Source organism: Mytilus trossulus, chromosome 7, assembly GCF_036588685.1.
Source record: "Mytilus trossulus isolate FHL-02 chromosome 7, PNRI_Mtr1.1.1.hap1, whole genome shotgun sequence".
Lineage (NCBI taxonomy): Eukaryota > Metazoa > Mollusca > Bivalvia > Mytilida > Mytilidae > Mytilus > Mytilus trossulus.
Window position 1 is genome coordinate 21,601,927 of NC_086379.1, and position 21,241 is coordinate 21,623,167.

At 32.1% G+C, this 21,241-nt stretch overlaps 2 protein-coding genes across 2 annotated transcripts; one reads left to right on the forward strand and one right to left on the reverse strand.

Annotated features, from left to right (window-relative positions):
- Positions 1–5,388: 5,388 nt before the first annotated feature.
- Positions 5,389–12,440, reverse strand: LOC134724780 (uncharacterized). Its single transcript, XM_063588026.1, has 7 exons — positions 12,113–12,440; positions 10,853–11,144; positions 9,475–9,605; positions 8,468–8,535; positions 7,681–7,775; positions 6,629–6,738; positions 5,389–5,700 (listed from the first exon to the last, which is right to left on the reverse strand). Exons 1-7 carry the CDS (start codon positions 12,431–12,433, stop codon positions 5,389–5,391), a joined length of 1,329 nt encoding a protein of 442 aa, XP_063444096.1. The 5' UTR covers positions 12,434–12,440.
- On the forward strand, positions 12,425–20,603 carry LOC134724781 (proliferation marker protein Ki-67-like). Its single transcript, XM_063588027.1, has 6 exons — positions 12,425–12,579; positions 15,121–15,210; positions 15,776–15,857; positions 16,904–17,119; positions 18,965–19,047; positions 20,299–20,603. The coding sequence occupies exons 1-6, from the start codon at positions 12,575–12,577 to the stop codon at positions 20,525–20,527; spliced, it is 705 nt and encodes a 234-aa protein (XP_063444097.1). The 5' UTR covers positions 12,425–12,574; the 3' UTR covers positions 20,528–20,603.
- Positions 20,604–21,241: the final 638 nt, after the last annotated feature.

Below are 21,241 nucleotides of genomic sequence, written 5' to 3' on the forward strand. Positions count from 1 at the left end.
ATACCACCAGCTGTCCGGATCCTTTGAACTAAGTAATTGATATGCTAAATTGTTAAGAACACGTCTAGAAAAGGTACTTGTTGCAACCTGAGGATCCTCTTAACATATCAATGGAGCAAGTGTATTTATAGAACTTTAATTTTAATTATTCTAAGCTGAATCAACGACCTCATAGTCTACTTTCATTTAGTAAGAGTCTCTACGTCTTCTTTTTTGGAGTTCAACCGGTTGCCTCGCCCTGGCATATTTCTTGACTGAATTATCGGTAATTACGAAGAGTTTACAAACGTCTTTTGTTAAAGGGTAACATTTAATTATGCGTGTTTTTTTTGCTCACATATTAAGTGTTGTCATTTAACGAAATACGGTGCGACTATCATAAAAGTGACAGGTTTAGCTTTATATCAAACACGTTTAATCCACTATTTTCTGCACAAGAAAATGCATGTTTTTCACTTGTGTGATGTTTATATGCTTTGATGATATCATTTGATGACAGAATTTCCGTTCTTAATCTTCCTTTGAGTTCGTTTTTTTGTTTTGTTGTCTTTTTTTAATTTTTTTATGCATACATGACATAATTTCAATCATTGATAAATTGTTGTTAGTAGGTTGCATATAATGACGATGACATTGAATGCGCCTTCCAGTAGTTGTTGAGTTGGAAATATATAACACATTCATTGAGCGATCTAAAAGACTAGATATATTACCTTTACCATCAATTCTGTTATTCAATTCAATTAAACTATAAGATGTCGCAATTCTCGAATGCAGTTTTTTTTGTGTACAGAGATGTGTTGTTAGGTGAGAATATTTTGTGCTGCGCTGCATATTTTCTATGATGCGAACTTACATAAAATTATTGAATGACCAACCTTATCAAAATGCTAGTATATAATGTTAATCACATTGTGGTTATTGTCTGGTCTATAGCCGCACAAAAATTATTAAGCATTTATTTCGCTTCACCGACATATAATAAGCCGTAAAGGTTGCAATATGACTCAGTTGTGTTGATTATTGATAAAAAAAATAATTGTAGCTTCTGGTATAGGATTTTCTAGGTAAATTGCTAAAAAATTGAGCACCTGGCTGTGTACAGTTATGAAAGAAGCAAACGTCTTGTATCATAACAGTCAATGGCCTCTTCGTTACAATTAACGAACGCTGGTGTATTAACGACGTCACACGTTACATAAAAGAAGATTTTCCATGTAATTGATGAAAACATGGAAATTGTTATTGTTTTTTTTTGGAAATTGATAACATAGAGCGCATGCGTCGAGACAAAAACTTTTAACAATCTGTTTGATAAATTTAACAACTAACATAATCTGACTTCTTACTTTGTCGAAGCCTGCGCTGTGTACTCCCTATGCATGGATTTTTTTTTAGATTTGTTTTATTTTTGGAATGTTTCATTTTCTTTGAAATATCAATTTTATCAGAAACCTTACCCATATTTAGCTCAATTTTGATATCTTATCTGTCTTTTATCGTTTACCGTTCTTAATCTACACACATTCGAACTTAATAATCGTGGTCCAACATGACACTAACAAAATTTACTCCTTTGTAGTAGCATATGACAAGTAAGGGACCTCGGTACCATATTTTACTGAATAATTTATCACTTTATTTCAGACATTCAGAGATTCGGCTTCATATTAAAAGTTCCCATCTAAAACGGGATATCCCTTCTTAATGTTCACTTTAGTGATGTTAATAAAGCACGATTATCTAAATAAGATATGTGTAAATTTGTCTTAAACTTATGTGTACGTTTTATCGGTATGATCATTGCTTATGATTACATATATATTGCTTTTTATTGATGCAAGATACAGATTCTTCATCATGTCGATCGTATGCACTGTTTTGGAAGTAACGTAATTGGCTTCATAGGAAAAAAATCTCGAAATCCTATCAGTAAATATATCATTATACATTTTTTGCACACAATTAATGGTTAACATGCAACCAAACACATCACAAGAGGGACGAAAGATACCAGAGGGACAGACAAACTCATAAATCGAAAATAAACTGACAACGTCATGGTTAAAGATGGACAAACAGACAAACAATAGTACACATGACACAACATAAAAAAATAAAGAATAAACAACACGAACCCCACCAAAAACTAGGGGTGATCTCAGATGGTCAGGAAGGGTAAACAGAGCATGCTCCGCATGTGGCACCCGTCGTGCTGCTCATGAGATAACAAGTCCGGTAACTAGTATATTTAAGTAGGTCATCATTGTACATTCAATTGTCTTTGTTAGCAACATGTTTTGAATCAGATTGCATACACATTTGAACGTTTCGCACTATGATTTTGTTATTTTAAATATGTCCTTGTCTTAAAAAAAAACATGTTTTTTTCGTTAAACGTTATAATTCTCACAAATAAAAACAATCGCCTTTAACTTTCCAACAATTCATCTTGTTTTACAAAAGAAAATATCGAATCATTTACAACTATTTTTAACGTCTCAATTCAAACGTATTTCTATTTTCTTGCCCAACAAACGGACTTGTTTATTTTATAAAATTGAGAATGGAAATGGGGAATGTATCAATGAGACAATAACCCGACTATAGAAAAAACAACAGCAGAAGGTCACCAACAGGTCTTCAATGTAACGAGAAATTCCCGCACTTGGAGGTGTCCTTCAGCTGGCCCCTAAACAAATATATACTAGTTCAGTGATAATGAACGCCATACTAATTTCCAAATTGACATAAGAAATACTTATATGATGTATAGTTCAAAGTCTCCCATTTCCTAACAGTATAATTCAAACATTTATCATGTTTATATTTCAGTAAGATATATTTCAAACACACAGATGTCCTTAATTTGTGTGGCTCAGTCTTTAATGTTCAATGTTGTATTTTCATAAACCGTTGTTTGCTTGTCTTGTCATCGTTTTAGTCGTTGTTTTTTTTGTGGTTATTTTTTAAATAATAAGGAGTTATTTCAACCAACACGATATTGTACGACTGTATTAATCTACAACATGCCATTATGGTCGAAACGTTAGTTAAGTATGACGCAGAAAGATAACTGAACAGTCTTCACATAAGACAGAAAAGATCGTTTTTTTAGTAAAGGGAAATAGTCAGTATCGAATACTTCCGAACAATCAACCTATATAAATATATCTATACCGAATATAAACACTTGCTCAAGAGGTGTATGGAAAGAAGTGTCATACATATACGGAATTCAGATTCAAATAGGTAAGAACATCAAAACTGACAAATAAAATCAATCAACGGAACAAGTTAGAACAACTGCAATATATCGGACTTGGATCATGCATTATCTGACAAACATGGTGGATTTAACTTGTTTTAATAGCTAGATAAACCTCCTTCTTATATAACAGCTGTTATGTTACAGATCTGATATATCGACGACTTTGAATGAACGGAAACTGCATCTAGATTCAAAATCAATGAGAGCTCGATACATTTTTTGGTTTTTTACATGACAACAAGTATTTGCCTAACATATAATTAAGAGTAACATACCCAGACACATATCTTTAGCTTCATCTGAGCCGTCCCTGCAGTGAACTTTTCCATCACATTTATCATATGATGCGATATATTGTTTACCATCGTTACATCTTAAATAACCCTTAGCACAAGCTTTCTCTGCAACAACAAGTACATGTCATCATTTAATTAAATGATTCTTATTTAGTTTTTGTCTCTTCCTGATTTATATTGCCCTTCGATAATATCGAATTAATGGATATACAAAAATCTACTTTTACTTAATTAGCCACAACACTGATGTCCAGTCTATATAAAATAACATATTGGTGAAGTTTTATCGGTTGCTAAAAACGCAAGTAACAATATAGTTTTGTTCACAAGTGTCCGAATGAAGGAAATGAACATTGATTTTCAATACAACAATTTATTTATTTTTCGAATTCATCTAGACATCAACACTGCATCAAAAATTGTCTTTCGATGTGACTAAAAGATAAAGGAAAGGCCCTCTTTCGATTACCTTATATCAAATTTTGTTCACATTTTAAAAAAAATCAAAAGTTACAAAAGGTAGACATTTTGTATATCTTTTGGTGATTCAAAAGGCAGTTGAAATGGCCCACTTTTTTTTTGTCAAAAGGTGTATAAAAGGGCAACTTTTAGTATTCAAAAAGGAAGACAATAGTTATATCAAAGATGGACTTTATTTTGTCAGAAGGTGTATAAAATGGCAACTTTTAGTTTTTAAAAAGGAAGACAATAGTTATATCAAAGATGGACTTTTTTGTCATAAGGTGTATAAAAGGGAAACTTTTAGTATTTAAAAAGGAAGACAATAGTTACATCAAAGATGGACTTTTAGTTATTCCAAATGTATCCATATCAAAACAGAAGTTGGACTTTTGATTAAATTTGGTCCTCAAAAGAGTACCTTTTGTTATAAAAAAATCAACAATTTTATACCTTTTAGAAACAAAATATTGATAAAATATGAACAAAAGAAATGCATGGTAGGCAAGATTTCCATATGCATGGCACCTCTTTTTTGTTGATGAAATATGCAGAGCAAAACTATGTTTGGGTATCGAAGTAAGTTCAAAGTAACTCTTGAGATAAAAGAGACTTTAATTTTTAGCTACCTCGAGTATTAAATATACAGATGGTCACCAGAATTCGGCCGTTTTGTACTTCTGCACGTCTGTCTTAAGGGGTCAAGTCATATCACAAACGCAAACCTATAGCTAATATCTTAGTCAAATAATAATGTTCCCTGCTCCAATATTCTCACACAGGCACTTGTCTCAACAACAAAAATTTCCTTTATACCTTAATATTAAGGTATAAAGGAACTTTTTTTTTGAGACAAGTGCCTGTGTATCCTCACCAATGGTTTGTCCTGTAGTTAAATGTGTGTACTGTTTTTGTTATCTGTTATATTGAGTCTAGGGTTTGCTACCCTTTTGCATAATCACCTGTCCAATGGCAAGCTTTTAATATATTGTTGCATCAGAATAGACTTAACTGGGGTCTCCTTGTATATGGTGATTCATTTTACTTTAAACACCTTGTATATAAAAACGAAGATGTAATTTGTTCAACGTGTTAAAGGCCTTTTATAGCTGAGTATGTGCTAGGGTCTTTGCTAATTGTTGAAGACAGTACAGTGACCTGTAGTTGTTTACTTCTACATGTAGTAAACTGGTTTCTTATGAAGAGTTGTCTCATTGGCATTTATACCATACCTTCTTTTCTATATTAATGTAACTTAATAGTTCATCTATAAATGGTCATTTCATATTTGTAAATTTGTTTTCTGCACTTGAATGGCACCAAAATTGCAACAAAATGAAAACATTTTATTTGATTTGTTTTTTAATTATCTTTTATCATCCACTTTAATGTAACCCCAACATCTGGGGTGTCTTTAATGTTCACATCCCCTATTACACGGCTCTGTAATAGTCGCCTGCTCTTGGTGGAGCATATATCTAAATATGCCCCATCCAATTTTGCCTTGTACTCCTTAAATTTTGAAGACTGCCAAGATGGTTGATGGGTTATAAAACCCTCTTGGCCTTCTTCATCAGACGACATGTAAGTTGGTTTTAAAGCCTCTGTTATCTTTGCCTTTTTGTCTGCACCTATGTCATACTTCTCAAGAGCTATGAGTCTTCTTTTTGCTTTCTTAAAAGAAAAAAAAGATTGAACATATGAAATTGTAACTTTTAAAAGATTCATTTGGTCAATACAATTTTCTGAAAGCATTAAAAATAAAGTGAGGTTTGTTTAAATACAGTACTGAAACAAAGAATCATGTTTGTTTGTTGATAATTTTAATACTTCAGCAGTTGTCATTATCCTTTTAAAAAAAGACAGTTTTTTTGCTCTTGTTTTTTTTTAGAACACTGTGTATCTGTAAGCTCTTTTTTTAAATGAAGATGTTGGCCCCACATGAATACTGAACAAGTCAATCTAATAACAAAACCTGACGACAACTAAGCTGATGTTGAAAGAACAATGGTCACTGTACCTTATAGCTTGGTAAAAGTGGCACATGATTTTACATATAAAATATAATTATAACAAAAGACTTTAAGAGTCATTTCACATTCATGGAACAAATATTTTTCTTTATCAAAGTCTTTCTGTGTATTCTATAATGTCCTATAATTGTACAAGTAGTTTTATCTATGAGTCTTTCATAAAGATATTTATTTTAAATGTTTATCATCATTATTCACAAATAACTTTTCTGGCAATTATATGATAAACACCTTTTCTCAGAATGAATGTTGATGCTTGTGATATCCCCAACATTTATGACTGATGAGAGAGTAACAATATAAATTATCTGTCAATTAGTGTTATTTTCATATAAATGAATGATTTTAAAAGATTTACTTTACCTGCCTACATTTATCCTGTATAATTAAGCTGTAAGGTATACTGTAATACATACAGATATGTATGTATTTATTTTCGCGATAATAAACCAACTGTGAAATTCGTGAATATAAATGCAAAAATAAGTACAATTAGAGTATATTTAACAAGAGATAGGCCTATGTCTGGCCACTTTTTGTGACAGCAAATTGCAAATAATGATGCATACCTCCTTTTTCCTTTCATATAGAGCTCTTTTTCTCTTTTCACCCTCATACTTGTTTTTGCTTATAGCAGATTGCTGCTGCTTCTTTGTTAAAAAATATCTTGCCATGGCACCTACAAAAATCAGTAGCACAATCAAACCTGTGACTATATATTTTATAACAAAAAATCATGATGTTTAAATATATATATACTGCAGCTGTGCTATGCGAGCAGTCAAATTGCATTGACCGTATATTCATATGTGATATACAGTCACTGACCCTATATCACCTTGTTTATGCCGTTGACAATTTGTTTCTGTAGAGTAAATAAAACATACAGGTTCATGGAAATTTAATGTCGTCCGCTTCAAATTAAGAAATGATATTTTTTACCCAAAATACTTCATTTAGAACAGTTTTAAGAGTTGCAGTACATGAAGAATAACCATACATTGTCTCGAAATATCAATGTTATTTTTACTTGGCTCGAAACAGGTAGAAATGCTAGGCGCAGCCTCGTTTTCTACCTGTTTCGAAGCCTTGTACAAATAACATTGATATTTCGAGACAATGTATGGTTATTCTATATATATATATATGTGAATTCTTTATAGCTAATACCACTTGTATCAAAAATCTAGGGATCAAACTTGGGTGTAGAAACTAGATTGTCAAATCTTTCTAAAAGTGTCGGTGCATTTTGTAGAGGTGTATTAACAATCAATGTGAAATGAGAAAACATGTTTACCTACAGTGTGATTGAAATCAAAGTGCATCAGGGACATATCAGAAAATAGGAGCGCCAAGAGGTTTGATTTTAATCAGACTGTGTTCCTAAGTTATTGCATGCATTCATTTTATTATTTATTAAGAAATTATTATCTTCAAATCATACAGTAATTGTAGATTTTAAATAATTACTTATAATATTTTATTTGTATCATAGAGAGACAACTCTTCTCTTCAGCAGAATGATCAGACTGTAAATTATATTTCCTAATTTTACAATTTAAAGAAGTATAGGGGAAAAGTAAAGAGTCACTGTAAGCTTTTGAAATTTATATCCACTTACAATTCAATACGGTGATGTCATTGTATGCTGGATTCCAGCCTTTAACAAAGGTAACGATATGCGACGTCATATCTTTGTTTACTGCATCACTAACTCTGAAATGAAAAACATACACATGTACATTCTTGCTAATGTATATACTGAGTATATAGCATATGCATACCTTTCATATTAATGCATATATCAAGATTTTTGATAACTACATGTACATATATTGTAACATTTGAATAGTAACTTTCAAAATACTAATAAATAAAACCATGCCTTGAAAAATTGACCAATCGACACTATGAACTGCAATGCATTGGGAGTTACTACAAGTTTACTTGGCATCACATAAAACATATAGAATCATACGTTAAAAACTATGAAATCATATAGTGTATAAGACTCAAATTCAACATTGTTTTTTATTAGACAACATATGAATTGTAAAATATTTAACAATACTTTGCATGCCCAGGTTAAAAAATTATTCTGGTGGCTGAAACAACCAACATCAACATTTTGCCCTTCTTGTCAATACAGTAGAACAGGTTTAGACCATTAGATTTTCTTAAGCTTTGTACACAATAAAATTGAGAATGGAAATGGGGAATGTGTCAAAGAGACAACAACCTGACCGTAGAAAAAAACAACAGCAAAAGGTCACCAACAGGTCTTCAATGTAGCGAAAAATTCCCGCACCCAGAGGATTCCTTCAGCTGGCCCCTTAACAAATATATCGTAATGGCATTCATTATGTGAAAACAAAATTTTAGGTGCTGATCAAATATTGTAAAAACACCTTTTTCCTTCAAATCTCCAGCTGAGACCTTTTTCTTCTCCATCTTTGTACCCTTGTTTCACAGCATTCTGCAACATAAAAGGTAGTTTTGGAAACATTTTAAAGGTTTATTTTTTTGCCAATTGAATTATTAAAATAACTGTACTGTAAATGAAGAGTTGCCAACGTCAATTGTCTATTTGACAGTAAAAAAATACAGTCTTACTATGGAGGCATAGTAATAACAAAAAGAAATGATAAGTGAGAGCTTGAAAAAATGTATAAATTTTAGTTAAAATTCATAGGGCCTTGTTTCAGGGTGGTATAAATGGGGTAACTTCATGACGAATAACGGTAAAATTTCTTGCCAAATGATATTTACGTTTTTTTTGTGTGCATGACAATAAAATATGCACTTTCTTTTAGACGAGAAAAAAATTGAATGACTTTGATGAATCATGTTAATTCTTTTCCAAAAATAACTGTGATAATAATTATTTGAGACCTCTGACATATCACCATACAGATATTTTGATGAATCACGCTAAAATCTTTATCAATTTGAGGCTAACAGTAGCCTTAAATGGCCTTTTTACACCTGACAGTAAAGGGCATTGCTACTCTCTTGTATATAAATACTGGTTGGTCTTTTAATAAATATTTTACCGCAAGCAAGGGTACAATACAAGCATTCACTTTCATTTCAAGTCCCCTTTTCCTATTATTAAGGAAAAATGGTGACATTGATTACTGTTATTCCTTTTGTTTGTTGCCATTTTTGTGCTGTTAAGTTGTATTTTAAGTTAACAAAATTCAGAATGTGCAAGTTAACAAGTAGTTTCTGAGTTGAAAATGTAAGCTTTCCATTGGTTTTTGTCATAAAAAGTCATCAAGTCAAAAAAAATATATATAGATATATAGACAAATTTTAAAACAGAGTGAAACTCTTGAAAGCTGTGCATGTGGAAATGGATTGACATGGGGCAAAAAAAAAGCCATTAAGTGATCCTCACTGATATTGGTTTTACCTTAACTCCTATTGGAACTACTAAATTTTCTTTAGATTTAGCAGAGCTGCTTTCATGTCCTGTCTGTGCTCTCAGTCGCTGTAATATTTCCCCCTGCCTCTCAAATATTCTTATCAATAATTCTCTTTGACCTGTGCAGATGAAGAAAAGATTATAAATGGATAATTGGACTACTGTAAATTCAGAAATTGTTGTGTGCATTTATTATTGCGATTTTGTCATCTTAGACTAATATGCGATTTTGTGAAAAATCCTGTGTAATTCATATAAAATATTTCAAAATGCAAGTTTCAATTAATGCGTTTACAACTTGGTCTCATTTTCGCAATAATAAAAACCTCCCATTAATTTCTGAATTTACAGTAATTCAATTTAAATTCAGAAACAAAATACACAATTCTAAATACCTTGTTTTATGATTAAAAGCTTGTCCTGCACCTTAAAAGCAGCCATACCCTATATTAATTTTTACACCCTCATATCTAACTATATTTAATCTCTAAGTTTTTTAAATGGATCATAATAAAAAGTCTATTAAGATTTGCCAGGATATCATTTCTATGCTTAATAAGTGGTTTTAAACTGGTCTATGAGTGTGAATAATTTTTATGCAACAACCACCTGTTCTATGACATGGACCTGTTGTTCAGTGGTGATTGTTTGTTGGTTTTATTCAAATGAGTTAATCGTTTATTATTTACGGTAGTGTTTTTTATATAGATTAGACCAATGGTTTTTCTGTTTGAATTGTGAAAAATACTCATTTTGAGGCTCTTTAAAGCATGCTGTTTGTTGTGATCCAAGGCTCTGTGTTACAAGTCATACTTTTGTCAACTTTTTATTCATTCTGACTAGCATGACTAGGATATATGAAGGTTGTCTCATTAGCACTCATACTACATCTTCTTATTTATATAATATTATACATGCATGACCTTCATTATATTTGTGAACAGAAAGCAAAAAAACTATTTCTAATGAAAAATCAGTAGATTGTCTCAAAGAAAAAAATCTTTTAACTTACACATTAATAACAAATAGACCAAATTTGATAAAAAAAAATCACAATTTCATGCACTTTTGTTAATCTTGTGATATAGAACCCCCTACATTGTACTATATGACACATCTTCAAATAAATTGTCCAGTGGCGGATCCAAGGGGGGTTCTGGGTGTTGGAACCCCCCTTTCTTTTAGGCAATCAATACATTTGAATGGGAGCATATACTTGAAAACCCCCCTTTTTACTCTGGGTTGGGACCTCCCTCCCCCCAATTTTTAAAAAGGCTGGATAGTCCATATGCAAATTAAATGTAAGATCCGCCTGATCAGTTGAAATGATAATATGTGTCATATGTGTAATATGTATAAATCTTACCAAGACTGTGAATATCATTGGAACTGGTATGCATGGGTCTTGCATTTGGTGTACTGGACTCTCTACAAGGACCACTGCTACCAGCGCTGCCAACACCACTTGTCCTTGGTGTATTAATACCACTTGTCCGGCTTGGTGTATTAATACTACTAGTGCTTGGTGTATTAATACAACAAGTGCTTGGTGTATTTATTCTACTAGTGCTTGGTGTATTAATACTACTAGTGCTTGGTGTATTAATACTACTAGTGCTTGGTGTATTCATCCTGTTCCGGACTGGTGTTTGATTTATCTGTAAAGATATTTTCATTTCTTAGGTGTTAAGCAATTTCGTACAAAAAGCGTGTATTTGAGTACTTGCATGTCTTATGTGGAGACATGGAACACAGTACTTAGTTATAGGGAGCTACCATTTGATTTTTATGGGGAGGGGGGGGGGGGGCTAGGATGAAAAATTGTGTCTTGCATTTTTTTTTAGTTGTAATCTCTGTCCTGCCTTTTTATTTTTCACTCTAGACTCTATCGTGTCTATCTGGTCCTGGTTTTTTTGTAGTTTATCCTGACTTTTTTAAAAATAAAATTGTCATCCTGCCTTTTTTTCTCAAACTCCTGTCCGAGCCCTATTTTTTTCAAATTTCATCCTAGCCCTAACCCCCCCTCCCCCCCCCCCCCCTCAATAAAAATCAAATGGTAGCTCCCTTATCACTATGCAAAAATGAAACATAGAAAAACAGTCATATCCATTTTATGGTCAGACTATATGATTTATACGGATAAGATTATCTAAGATTCATGGTTATATGCACAGGCACTTGTTTCTATCCATTGGAAGAACCACTATCAACGTATATTCGTAAATATACGTTGATAGTGGTTCTTCCAATGGATAGAAACAAGTGCCTGTGGTTATATGAATGATGTATAATTTTCTGACAGTCTGTCCTATGCTAAATTTAGACATTGGGGTTTTCCATCTGATTTTCGTTGATGTAAGCGGTTAGGAGGATTTCGTTATAAAATTGTTGCAAAGTGCGTGTTTAATATGTCTAATATCACCAGTTTAATGACTAATAAAATAAAAACGGAGCTTCTTTGTCTACTGAGATTTTTTCTGTAATAGAAAAGCCGACATTGACACAGCCTATGCCCCTTAGATCATCATAACAACATGACAGTAATATGTTTTTGAAGTGAGATGGTTATCTAGATCTTGTAAAAAGGCTGATGAAATTTGCGTTTAAAACATGTATACACACTTACTTGTCTTGATGTGGATGAATTCTGATGAAGGATATCAGGACTTGCTGCCAGGAATTCATCCGTACTTCCATCATCCTCGCTTTGACAGTCTTCGTGCTCGCTGTCTTGTATCAAATCTCTTAAATGACGTGCTTCTCTCTGTCGAACACGACTCCTTTGAATAACAGCAAGAGGTGTTTCGTCTAAAGTTTCATCATCAGAAATATCGTTATAAGACATGTTTGATACTAGATTTACAGTGATGACAATATTCGTGTTTGAATAGGCGCCGAAATCGCAAGAACCGTGTCTGCGGCTGTGTAAAAGAGATAAGGATGGCATGCCAAGATGCTGATTGGCTAAGTGTTAAAGACATTTCCATATACAGATTGGAAAATAACCAAAACTTCAACCGCATGGGAATGAAACTTCAGCGCCATTATTGAACCTGAGAGTTTTATCAGCTTAGATTTGTTTTGATAAATGGTGTAAGTACAAAATGCATATCATTTAAAAAACAGAAGAAAAAAAACATGGATATTGTGGTATATATGTGCCCTTCTCCAAAAGGTTCAATAGCCTGCTGCTGCAGCACCAGCACCACTGGGTGTTTCATGAAGAAACTCAGTTAGAGAAATTCTCATTGACACTTACAAAAACCTGCATGGTTTTAAAATACATGATCCATTGTACATGTATGTATCTTGTTTTTATCTGAGGGGGAGGACAGGGGTCCATTCGCCCTTATTCACGTTCGCCATACTACGTTTTTGCCCTGATACCTGTTCGCCCAGGGTCCATTCGCCCATATTTTTATTATTTTCTGTTTGTTGTCCAGTCGCATAATTTTAAGTATTTGAACAAAATATACTAAAGTTTGTTAACAAATTGACAGAGTATTTATATTGCCGCAATAATTTTTATCATTTTCTCTTTGATTTACAGAGTAGAATTGGTAACCATATACAATGTATTTCTCTTTATTGATATTTGTTAACAAAATGATTGTATTCAGCTGTCAATCATGAATGTATGCAGTATAACTGAGAATAGCACTGTCTCCGAGTATAATAATGAACTTGTAAATCCGTTTCATGATTAACAGTTCGTACATCATTGTGAATATATACCATAAAAATATCTGAATAAGTTTATCAACTTCAATGCCCTGAATATCAATATTTTTTAGTAGGGCGAACGAACTCAGGGCGAACGTACCCAGGGCGAACATGTTATTAGGGCGAACGATCCCGATACCCTCCCACCCCTGTTCTCCTTTCTCCTACCCCTCTTCTCCTTATTTTTTTTTTAATTTACCGAAAAAAAAGAGAGATATTTTATTTTTTCATATTTTATTTTTTCTCCAACTTTTTCTCCTTTCTCCCAGCCTTCCTCTCCTTTCTCCTACCCCCTTTCTCCTTTCTCCTACCCTCTTTCTCCCTGTCTCCCTTACCCCTGTCCTCCCCCTCTTATCTTATACCAAAAAATTAAAAATAGAAATTGAAAAATATAACTTTAATGTTGTACATGTACATTTACATATATATGCATTTCTGACAGCCATTTGTGTAAAAAAAAAGAAAGTAATATGAAATTAAAAAATATAACTTTAATCCTAAACAATATATTGTTTTAAACCAGGCATATGCACCAGAAAGTCATCATCAGCAATAAATGTTTTTTATATATAGAGGGGGATACATGTATGACCTTTATCTGGACTCCAGAATCAGGTGTTTTTTTTGAAAATTTTTTAGTCATACATTGGTATCACTTTGTAGTCTTCTTCGTCCGAATACTTTTGGTTTTCACACTGTTACTTTAGTATAAATCAATAGAAATCTATGAAATTTAAACGCAAGATTTATGACCACTAAAGGAAGGTTGGGATTGATTTTTAGATTTTGGTTTCAACAGTTAAGGAATTAGGGGCCAAAAAAGGGCCCAAATAAGCATTGTTCTTGGTTTTCGCACAATAACTTTAGTATACATGTAAGTAAATAGAAATCAATGAACATAAGGTCTATGACCACAAAAGGAAGGTTGGGATTGATTTTGGGAGTTGAAGTCCCTACAGTTTAGGAATTTGGGGCCAAAAAGGGTCCAAATAAGCATTTCTCTTGGTTTTCACACCATAACATTAGTATAGGTAAATAGAAATCTATTATAATATATAGATAGAGATAAACTTTAAACAGCAAGAATGTACAGTTAATTATAAGTAGACCTAAAAAAAAGTCAACATGACCAAAATGGTCAATTGACCCACTAAGGAGTTATTGTCCTTTATAGTCAATTTTTAACAGTTTTCTTAAAATTTGTAAATTTTTACTAACATTTTCCATTAAACTACTGGGCAAAATTCATTATAGATAGAGATAATTGTAAGTAGCAAGAATGTTCAGTACAAACACATCACCATCACCAAAACACAATTTTGTCATGAATCCATCTGCGTTTAATTTTCACATAGACCAAGGTGAGCGACACAGGCTCTTTAGAACCTTTAGTTATTTATACCTGTATTAACCTGTATCATACGTAGTTACCTGTAATATTGACTTAAATGAAAGGTTTTATTGTTGACTCAAATGAAATATATAGTTTGTGGCGCAAATGAAAGATTTTTCAGCGCAAATGAAATGCCTATTGGTGCAAAAGCTAAGCACTGAACTGATTCAACCTTTCTGCTAGGATTTGGACAAACCAATTTAGTTTTTTTCAAGTGTGGCCTAGTTCCAATGCTAACTTGTACATTTTGTACCAATATAAAAAAAGAGGATGTGGTATGATTGCAATAAAGACAAGTCTATCAACAAGATACAGTAATTAACAACTATAGGTCACCATACCACCTTCAGCAATGAGCAATTAATTTGAGATAATTGAAGAAAAAATTATCACTATTAAAGAAATGTATATTTCCAGATTTCAAAAGGTCACCAAATTGACAGGTGATCCACAAATTCTTTCAGAGTCTAGTTTGGTGACCTTTTTTTTTATATAAAAATTAAATATCTTTATTTCAGAATGCTTTATGGAGAGATTATAGTGATAAAGAGAAGTGGTGTAGATGGAGCACATTTTCTTTTAACTGTTAAAGACTGTTTGTTAGGAAGGTAATTATAATTAAAATACTTATATACAATGTAAAAGAAAATGATTATCTGTGGAAATTAACATTAAAAGGGGAGTTAACTCTGCAAAAATGACTCTTTTTTGTCAGTTTTTGGTTGATTTTCTTTAAATTTGTGTATGATACTTTGATGGGGTTATAAGTTTGTGTATGATTATATTATATAATTTTCTTCTCATGAAATGTACAAAATTATATTCTGGGTTATGGATATTTAATATATACTAAAAATTAAATCTTAAAAATCTTCTGTTGCTATAACGATGAGGTTAGGGTCAAATTTATGCTAGATTAATAGATTGACTGGACAATAATGCATTCTGGATAGTATCCAAGCTGATCTGTGTCCACACTTGTTTTTAATGTAAATAAAGGGCTACAATGTAGTTGTAGATGAGATTGTTCTGAAATCATAAGAACTAGTTAGTTTCCCCGCTCGCTGTTAAGGATTATCATTAAGAATGTAGCTTAAGTTTGACCCAAAAGTCAAACCATTATCATGATTATAGTATAAACCATATGTAGATTTGTGCTGGGTTTTTTTTCAGGGGCAAAGATTGTGATATTATAATTAAGCTTCCAAATGTTTCTGCAGAACATTGTAGAATTCATGTATCAGACAATAAACAGGTAAATTGTATTTATAAACAGGTGAATTGTATTTTAAAGATCTTTGTTCACTTAAACTAGTACCAAACCATGAAAAAAACAGTACTGATGATCATGCTGATATATCCAGTGGTGGATCCAGGGGAGGGAGGGGTTTGGGGGTTGGACTCCCCCTTTTTTTTGCTGATCAATGCATTTCATCCCCCCCCTTTTTTTAAATGTCAGGATTCGCTCCTGTATATTTGGTTAAAAAAAGTTGTTTATGTTTTCTTACCCTGATGTTTATGACCATAGTTATTGTATCAAACACTATCATTAAATTAAAGTGTAGATTATCTTCCTATTATGTCCTTATTTTTTTTATGCCACACCTGTTAAATTATGGATGATAAATAAAAAATGGGAAATGATAGGAGGAGTAGGACATCTTTGTACTGAGGAAACATTTTCTTTTTCATGCCAAAGTTTATTCAATTGTATATACAACAAAGTTTAATTTGATTGGTAAAATTAACAACTATAAGATAAGATAATTTTATTAACCAATCAAGGTGCCCAAAATTTGAGCTATACAATCAAATGAATGAATTACAAAATAAAGCACAGAAAATGATTAAAGTACATAACATTTAGACAAAAAAAAACACACATAAAAACACATTTACACTTATTAACCTGATATAAACCAAGTTATTGACAACACATAGTTGTTATGGGTGCCACTGTGATCTGGAGAAATTACATAATTCTTTATAGTACTAGGTCAATGGGAGACAACTCCTGATCAATTTTATTCGTTATATATATCTACATTTTTCTTCTATTTTTTTTTAGAACAACAATATTGTCTATACTTTTCTTTTGTTCTTCAGAAAGAGAGTGCAATAAATTAGATAAGTTTGAAGTAACAAACAAATCTTCAGATGAAAGAATCTAAACAAATTTCTATAAGTCACTAAACAATATGTCTAATTATAAATCATTCTTTTGTCCAAAAATGTTTTATTTTGAAAAAAAACCCGACTGTATGAAAGACATGAAATATGTACTGTTCATTTCTTTTGTAGGTTTTTTTGACAAACTTGAGTATAGATAATCCCGTCGTGGTCAACTCTTCATATTTTGACAAACCAGTAAAATTGAATCATGGAGATGTATTCACCATCATAGACCGATCTTTTCGCTTTGATGAAACAGAGGAATCAATGCAGAGCAAGTTAAGAAATCCAGATAAAGATTTGAATTTGAACAGACCATTAATCAGGATAGATGATGCATCAAAGGTAATTTGTATTTTTAGTTCCATACTGACAAAGTTGAAGTAGACTCTAGGTTTGCACTCTGTCCGTTTGTTGATCTGTTCATTTGCATGTCTGGCAAATCATTTTTCTTCACTTTTTCTTCTTGCTTGAAGATATTGATTTGATTTTATCATGGCAAGTTACAGATCAAGTTCAAGATTTGTGTCAGTCTAATGATTTTGTGCAGAGTTATGGTCCTTGGAAAATTTACCTAAATAATCAGTGTTCCATACTTTTTAGTCCACTACTGATGAAATTGAAGGGGACTTTAGGTTTGCACTCTGTCTGTTAATCCATTCTTCAGGGCGGCAAATCAGTTTTCCATTTTTAGCTCACCTGGCATGAAGGGCCAAGTGAGCTTTTCTCAACACTTGGCGTCAGTCGTTGTGGTCGTTAACTTTTTACATTTTTAACCTCTTCTAGAGAACCACTGTAGGGAATGACACCAAACATGGCACAAATGTTCCTTATGAGGTGCTAACCAAGTGTTGTTACTTTGTAGCCAATCCATCATCCAAGATGGCCACCAGCGGGGGACTTAGTTTAAAATAGGACTCTATGGGAAATGCATACAAATGACTTCTTTTAAAGAAACACTGAATGGAATGAAACCAAATATGGCATGAATGTTCCTTATGAGGTGCTGACCAAGTGTTGTTACTTTGTAGCTGATCCATTATCCAAGATGGCCTCCAGCGTAGGACTTAGTTTAACATAGGACCCTAAGGAAAATATATACAAATGTCTTCTTTTAGAAAACCACTGAATGGAATGAAACCAAACATGGCATGAATTTTCCTTATGAGGTGCTGACCAAGTGTTGTTACTCTGTAGCGGATCCATCATCCAAGATGGCTGTCAGTGGGGGACTTTTGAATGAAATCAAACCTAGCCTGAATAGATATAGGAAGATGTGGTGTGAGTGCCAATGAGACAACTCTCCATCCAAATAACAATTTAAAAATTAAACCATTATAGGTTAAAGTACGGCCTTCAACACGGAGCGCCTTCAACACGGAGCCTTGGCTCACACCGAACAACAAGCTATAAAGGGCCCCAAAATTACTAGTGTAAAACCATTCAAACGGGAAAACCAACGGTCTAATCTGTATAAAGAATGTTCCTTTCCTTATAAGGTTGTGTTGTTACTTATAGCCAAATTTTATATTTATTTATATGATTTCAAAAACCCAAGTAGAATCAGGTGAGCGATACAGGCTCTTTGGAGCCTCTAGTTTTCTTTGTTCTTGAAGATATTGATTTGATATTTGGTATATAGTTTTATCATGACAAGTTCATATAAATCATGGAAGAAATTTGTTTCAGTCTTATTATTTTGTTATGGTCCATATCTAATATTAGAGTTCTATATATGTTAAACCATATTTCTGTACAAAGGGAGATACATGTAACTCATTTTTAATAGACATTCCTTGGTAAATTGTTTGAAATTTCTTTGCTTTTTCAAACTAATTTTCTGAATGCTATATATATAATTTTTCTTTATGATGCAAAATCCTTTGATTAGATGATAATCTATTTTCATTATGTTATATATCTTAATACATTACATTGTGTAGATAAAAGTTGTTGACAGTTTATAGATAGATATTTAACAAATTTTAATTAGTTTGTGACACATAAAAGATAAAATATTTGGAATTATTAATTATATTTGATTATAATCTAAAAATAGATATATATATTGTATTACATCGTATCTTTTGTCTTGTTAGTTTTTTCAAATTTCTTTCATTATGCTTGAAAATATTGATTGATAATATTTATACGTACAAACACATTAATGCTACTTATACTTCCTTTTAGTCTTTGAAAAGTAAAAGTCAAAAGAAGTCAAAAGAAGAAGTGAAGTCTAGAAGCAAAAGACGTCGTATGCTGAAGAAACAAAAGTAAGAATCATAATTTAACATGTTTATACTTGCTTCCTCAAAAATAATTGTTATATTGTGGCTTATGAAATATTACTTTATTGAATTAATATTGAATCTGATTCCTAATACTTATGAATAAAAACAAAAATAAACTTTCACACTATCCTGAATACAATATAGTTGTTCATGATCATCTATCACTGTCTGGAAAAAAATCATTGGAAATGCAAGACATAGGGAATTTGCAACTCAGTTACTATTAGCATCAAGCTTTATATTGAAGAAGATGTTGCATGAGTGCCAATGAGACAACTCTCCACCCAAGTCACAATTTATAAAAATTAACCATTTATATATAGGCCAAAGAACAGTCAAGATTCACCACTAAGCTTTGACTAACACTGATCAGTTAGCTAAAAAGGTCCCCAAAATGTTCTAGTGTAAATCCCATCTTGGAGAAACCAAGGGTCTTATCTATATAAAAACGAGAAAAACTAATGAACCACATCAACAAACTACAACTACTAAACATCAGATTTATGCCTTAGGACAGGTGCTAACAATAACAGGGGGTTTAAATCTTTACCCTTATCTGAAACAATAGTGTAACATCACAACATAGAAAGACACCTTATAAAATATCAATTGAAATTGCTTAACTAAATCAAAAGACATATTAACACAAGAGAACATACACTGAACGAAGAAATTTGATCTATGATATAAAAAAAGATGTGGTATGATTGCCCCTGAGACAACTCTCAACAAGAGACCAAAATGACACAGAAATAAATAACAACTATGGGAAACCGTGCAGTCTCATGAATAACAAATCTGTATCACTTAAAAAAAAACGACAACCACTGAATTACATGATACAATGTAAACAATTAAATAAACCAATTTAGTAAGGCCGTTAGTTTCAGGTTAAGATGATCATGAATTTCAATCAACTTGAACTTTGTGACTTCAACTTGAAACTCAGTATTTATATTCACCGTGATATGATCTATCTTATTTGAATGAAACTACCAATAAGAAAGGGATCAAGAAACTGCTGTAGGAGACTTGTTGTCTCAAGGATTTCAAGAAAAAAATGTTTCTGCCTAATTGGTCAGCTTGTTACATGTATTAAACAAACAACCCAAACTGATTCTGACATGCCCAAAAATTCAGTTATTGTTACTACATGTATTATAAAGATGCCGTTTTTATTCTTTTTACTGTAGAGTTGTAAAGGCAAATGTTAACCATTCACTTTTATTTCAGATATTGGAAACGAAGAGAAAAAGAATGGGAAAATGACAATATAGATGAAGTAGTTGAAAATGAGAATAGACAAATAGGAGAAACAAAAGGAAAAAATAGTGTAGATAGCTTTTATGTGGACATGTTTAAAGATCCACTATTTTCGAAAATGGTCACATACCAAAAGGCTAAGAGATTATCCTTAGCTTTGAAAGAAAACGGACAGAAAAATAATGATATTTTAGAATAGATTTGGATTTATATATAGTTTTATATAGCAAATGTTTAAAATTTGTTCATTTTATATATATTAGCTCATAATCAAAATCTGCATTTAATAGTCAAGTGGATTATGAATAGGAATTATTCAATTTCATGTTTAAACAACAAATTTTATGTAAATTTTGAGATAACATTTCTGTCCTTATCTTTGGTTCAAAAGATATGAATAAGATTTTAGAGAGCATGCACATTGACTACTAGTGAAGCAGCTACTTGTATTCAAGAAAGCTTGCACATTGGTTTATTATACAGTGAAGCAGCTACTAGAATACTTAATTCATAATTTTGAATCAGAGCTTTATTACATTTTTCATGGCAGAAAAAGCAAAGCGTCCAAGAAAATCTTGCCCTAAATGTTATACAGTTTTTTCAGACAGACATGCTCGTAGACATCTACTTGAATGTAATGTTCAGTTTTGTGAAAGTGAAGTATCTCAATCTGATAATGAAAATATACCCCTGTCAAGTGTGGGAAATAACACATCAAATTATCAAAATAATATCAGTGATGATGAAAATGAAATAAATTATGATTGTATGAATAAATTCAGAAATTTATCAAATATATCCCGTAATAATTTAGAAGATGAGGATATTGAAAGCTACTTTGATAGATGTGAAGATAATCTGACTGATTCATATAGTTCTGATAATTACTCAGATGTAGAGTTTGATATTGAAT

Excerpts from the sequence above, each read along its gene's own strand:
- LOC134724780 (XM_063588026.1), bottom strand. The coding sequence starts at position 12,433 with ATGCCATCCTTATCTCTTTTACACAGCCGCAGACACGGTTCTTGCGAT. Across the intron at positions 6,739-7,680 it reads TGACATCACCGTATTGAATT|GTGCCATGGCAAGATATTTT; the intron begins GTAAGTGGATAT and ends TGATTTTTGTAG. Across the intron at positions 5,701-6,628 it reads TATATGAAAGGAAAAAGGAG|AAAGCAAAAAGAAGACTCAT; the intron begins GTATGCATCATT and ends TTTTCTTTTAAG.
- LOC134724781 (XM_063588027.1), top strand. Across the intron at positions 17,120-18,964 it reads GGATAGATGATGCATCAAAG|TCTTTGAAAAGTAAAAGTCA; the intron begins GTAATTTGTATT and ends ACTTCCTTTTAG. Across the intron at positions 19,048-20,298 it reads CGTATGCTGAAGAAACAAAA|ATATTGGAAACGAAGAGAAA; the intron begins GTAAGAATCATA and ends CTTTTATTTCAG.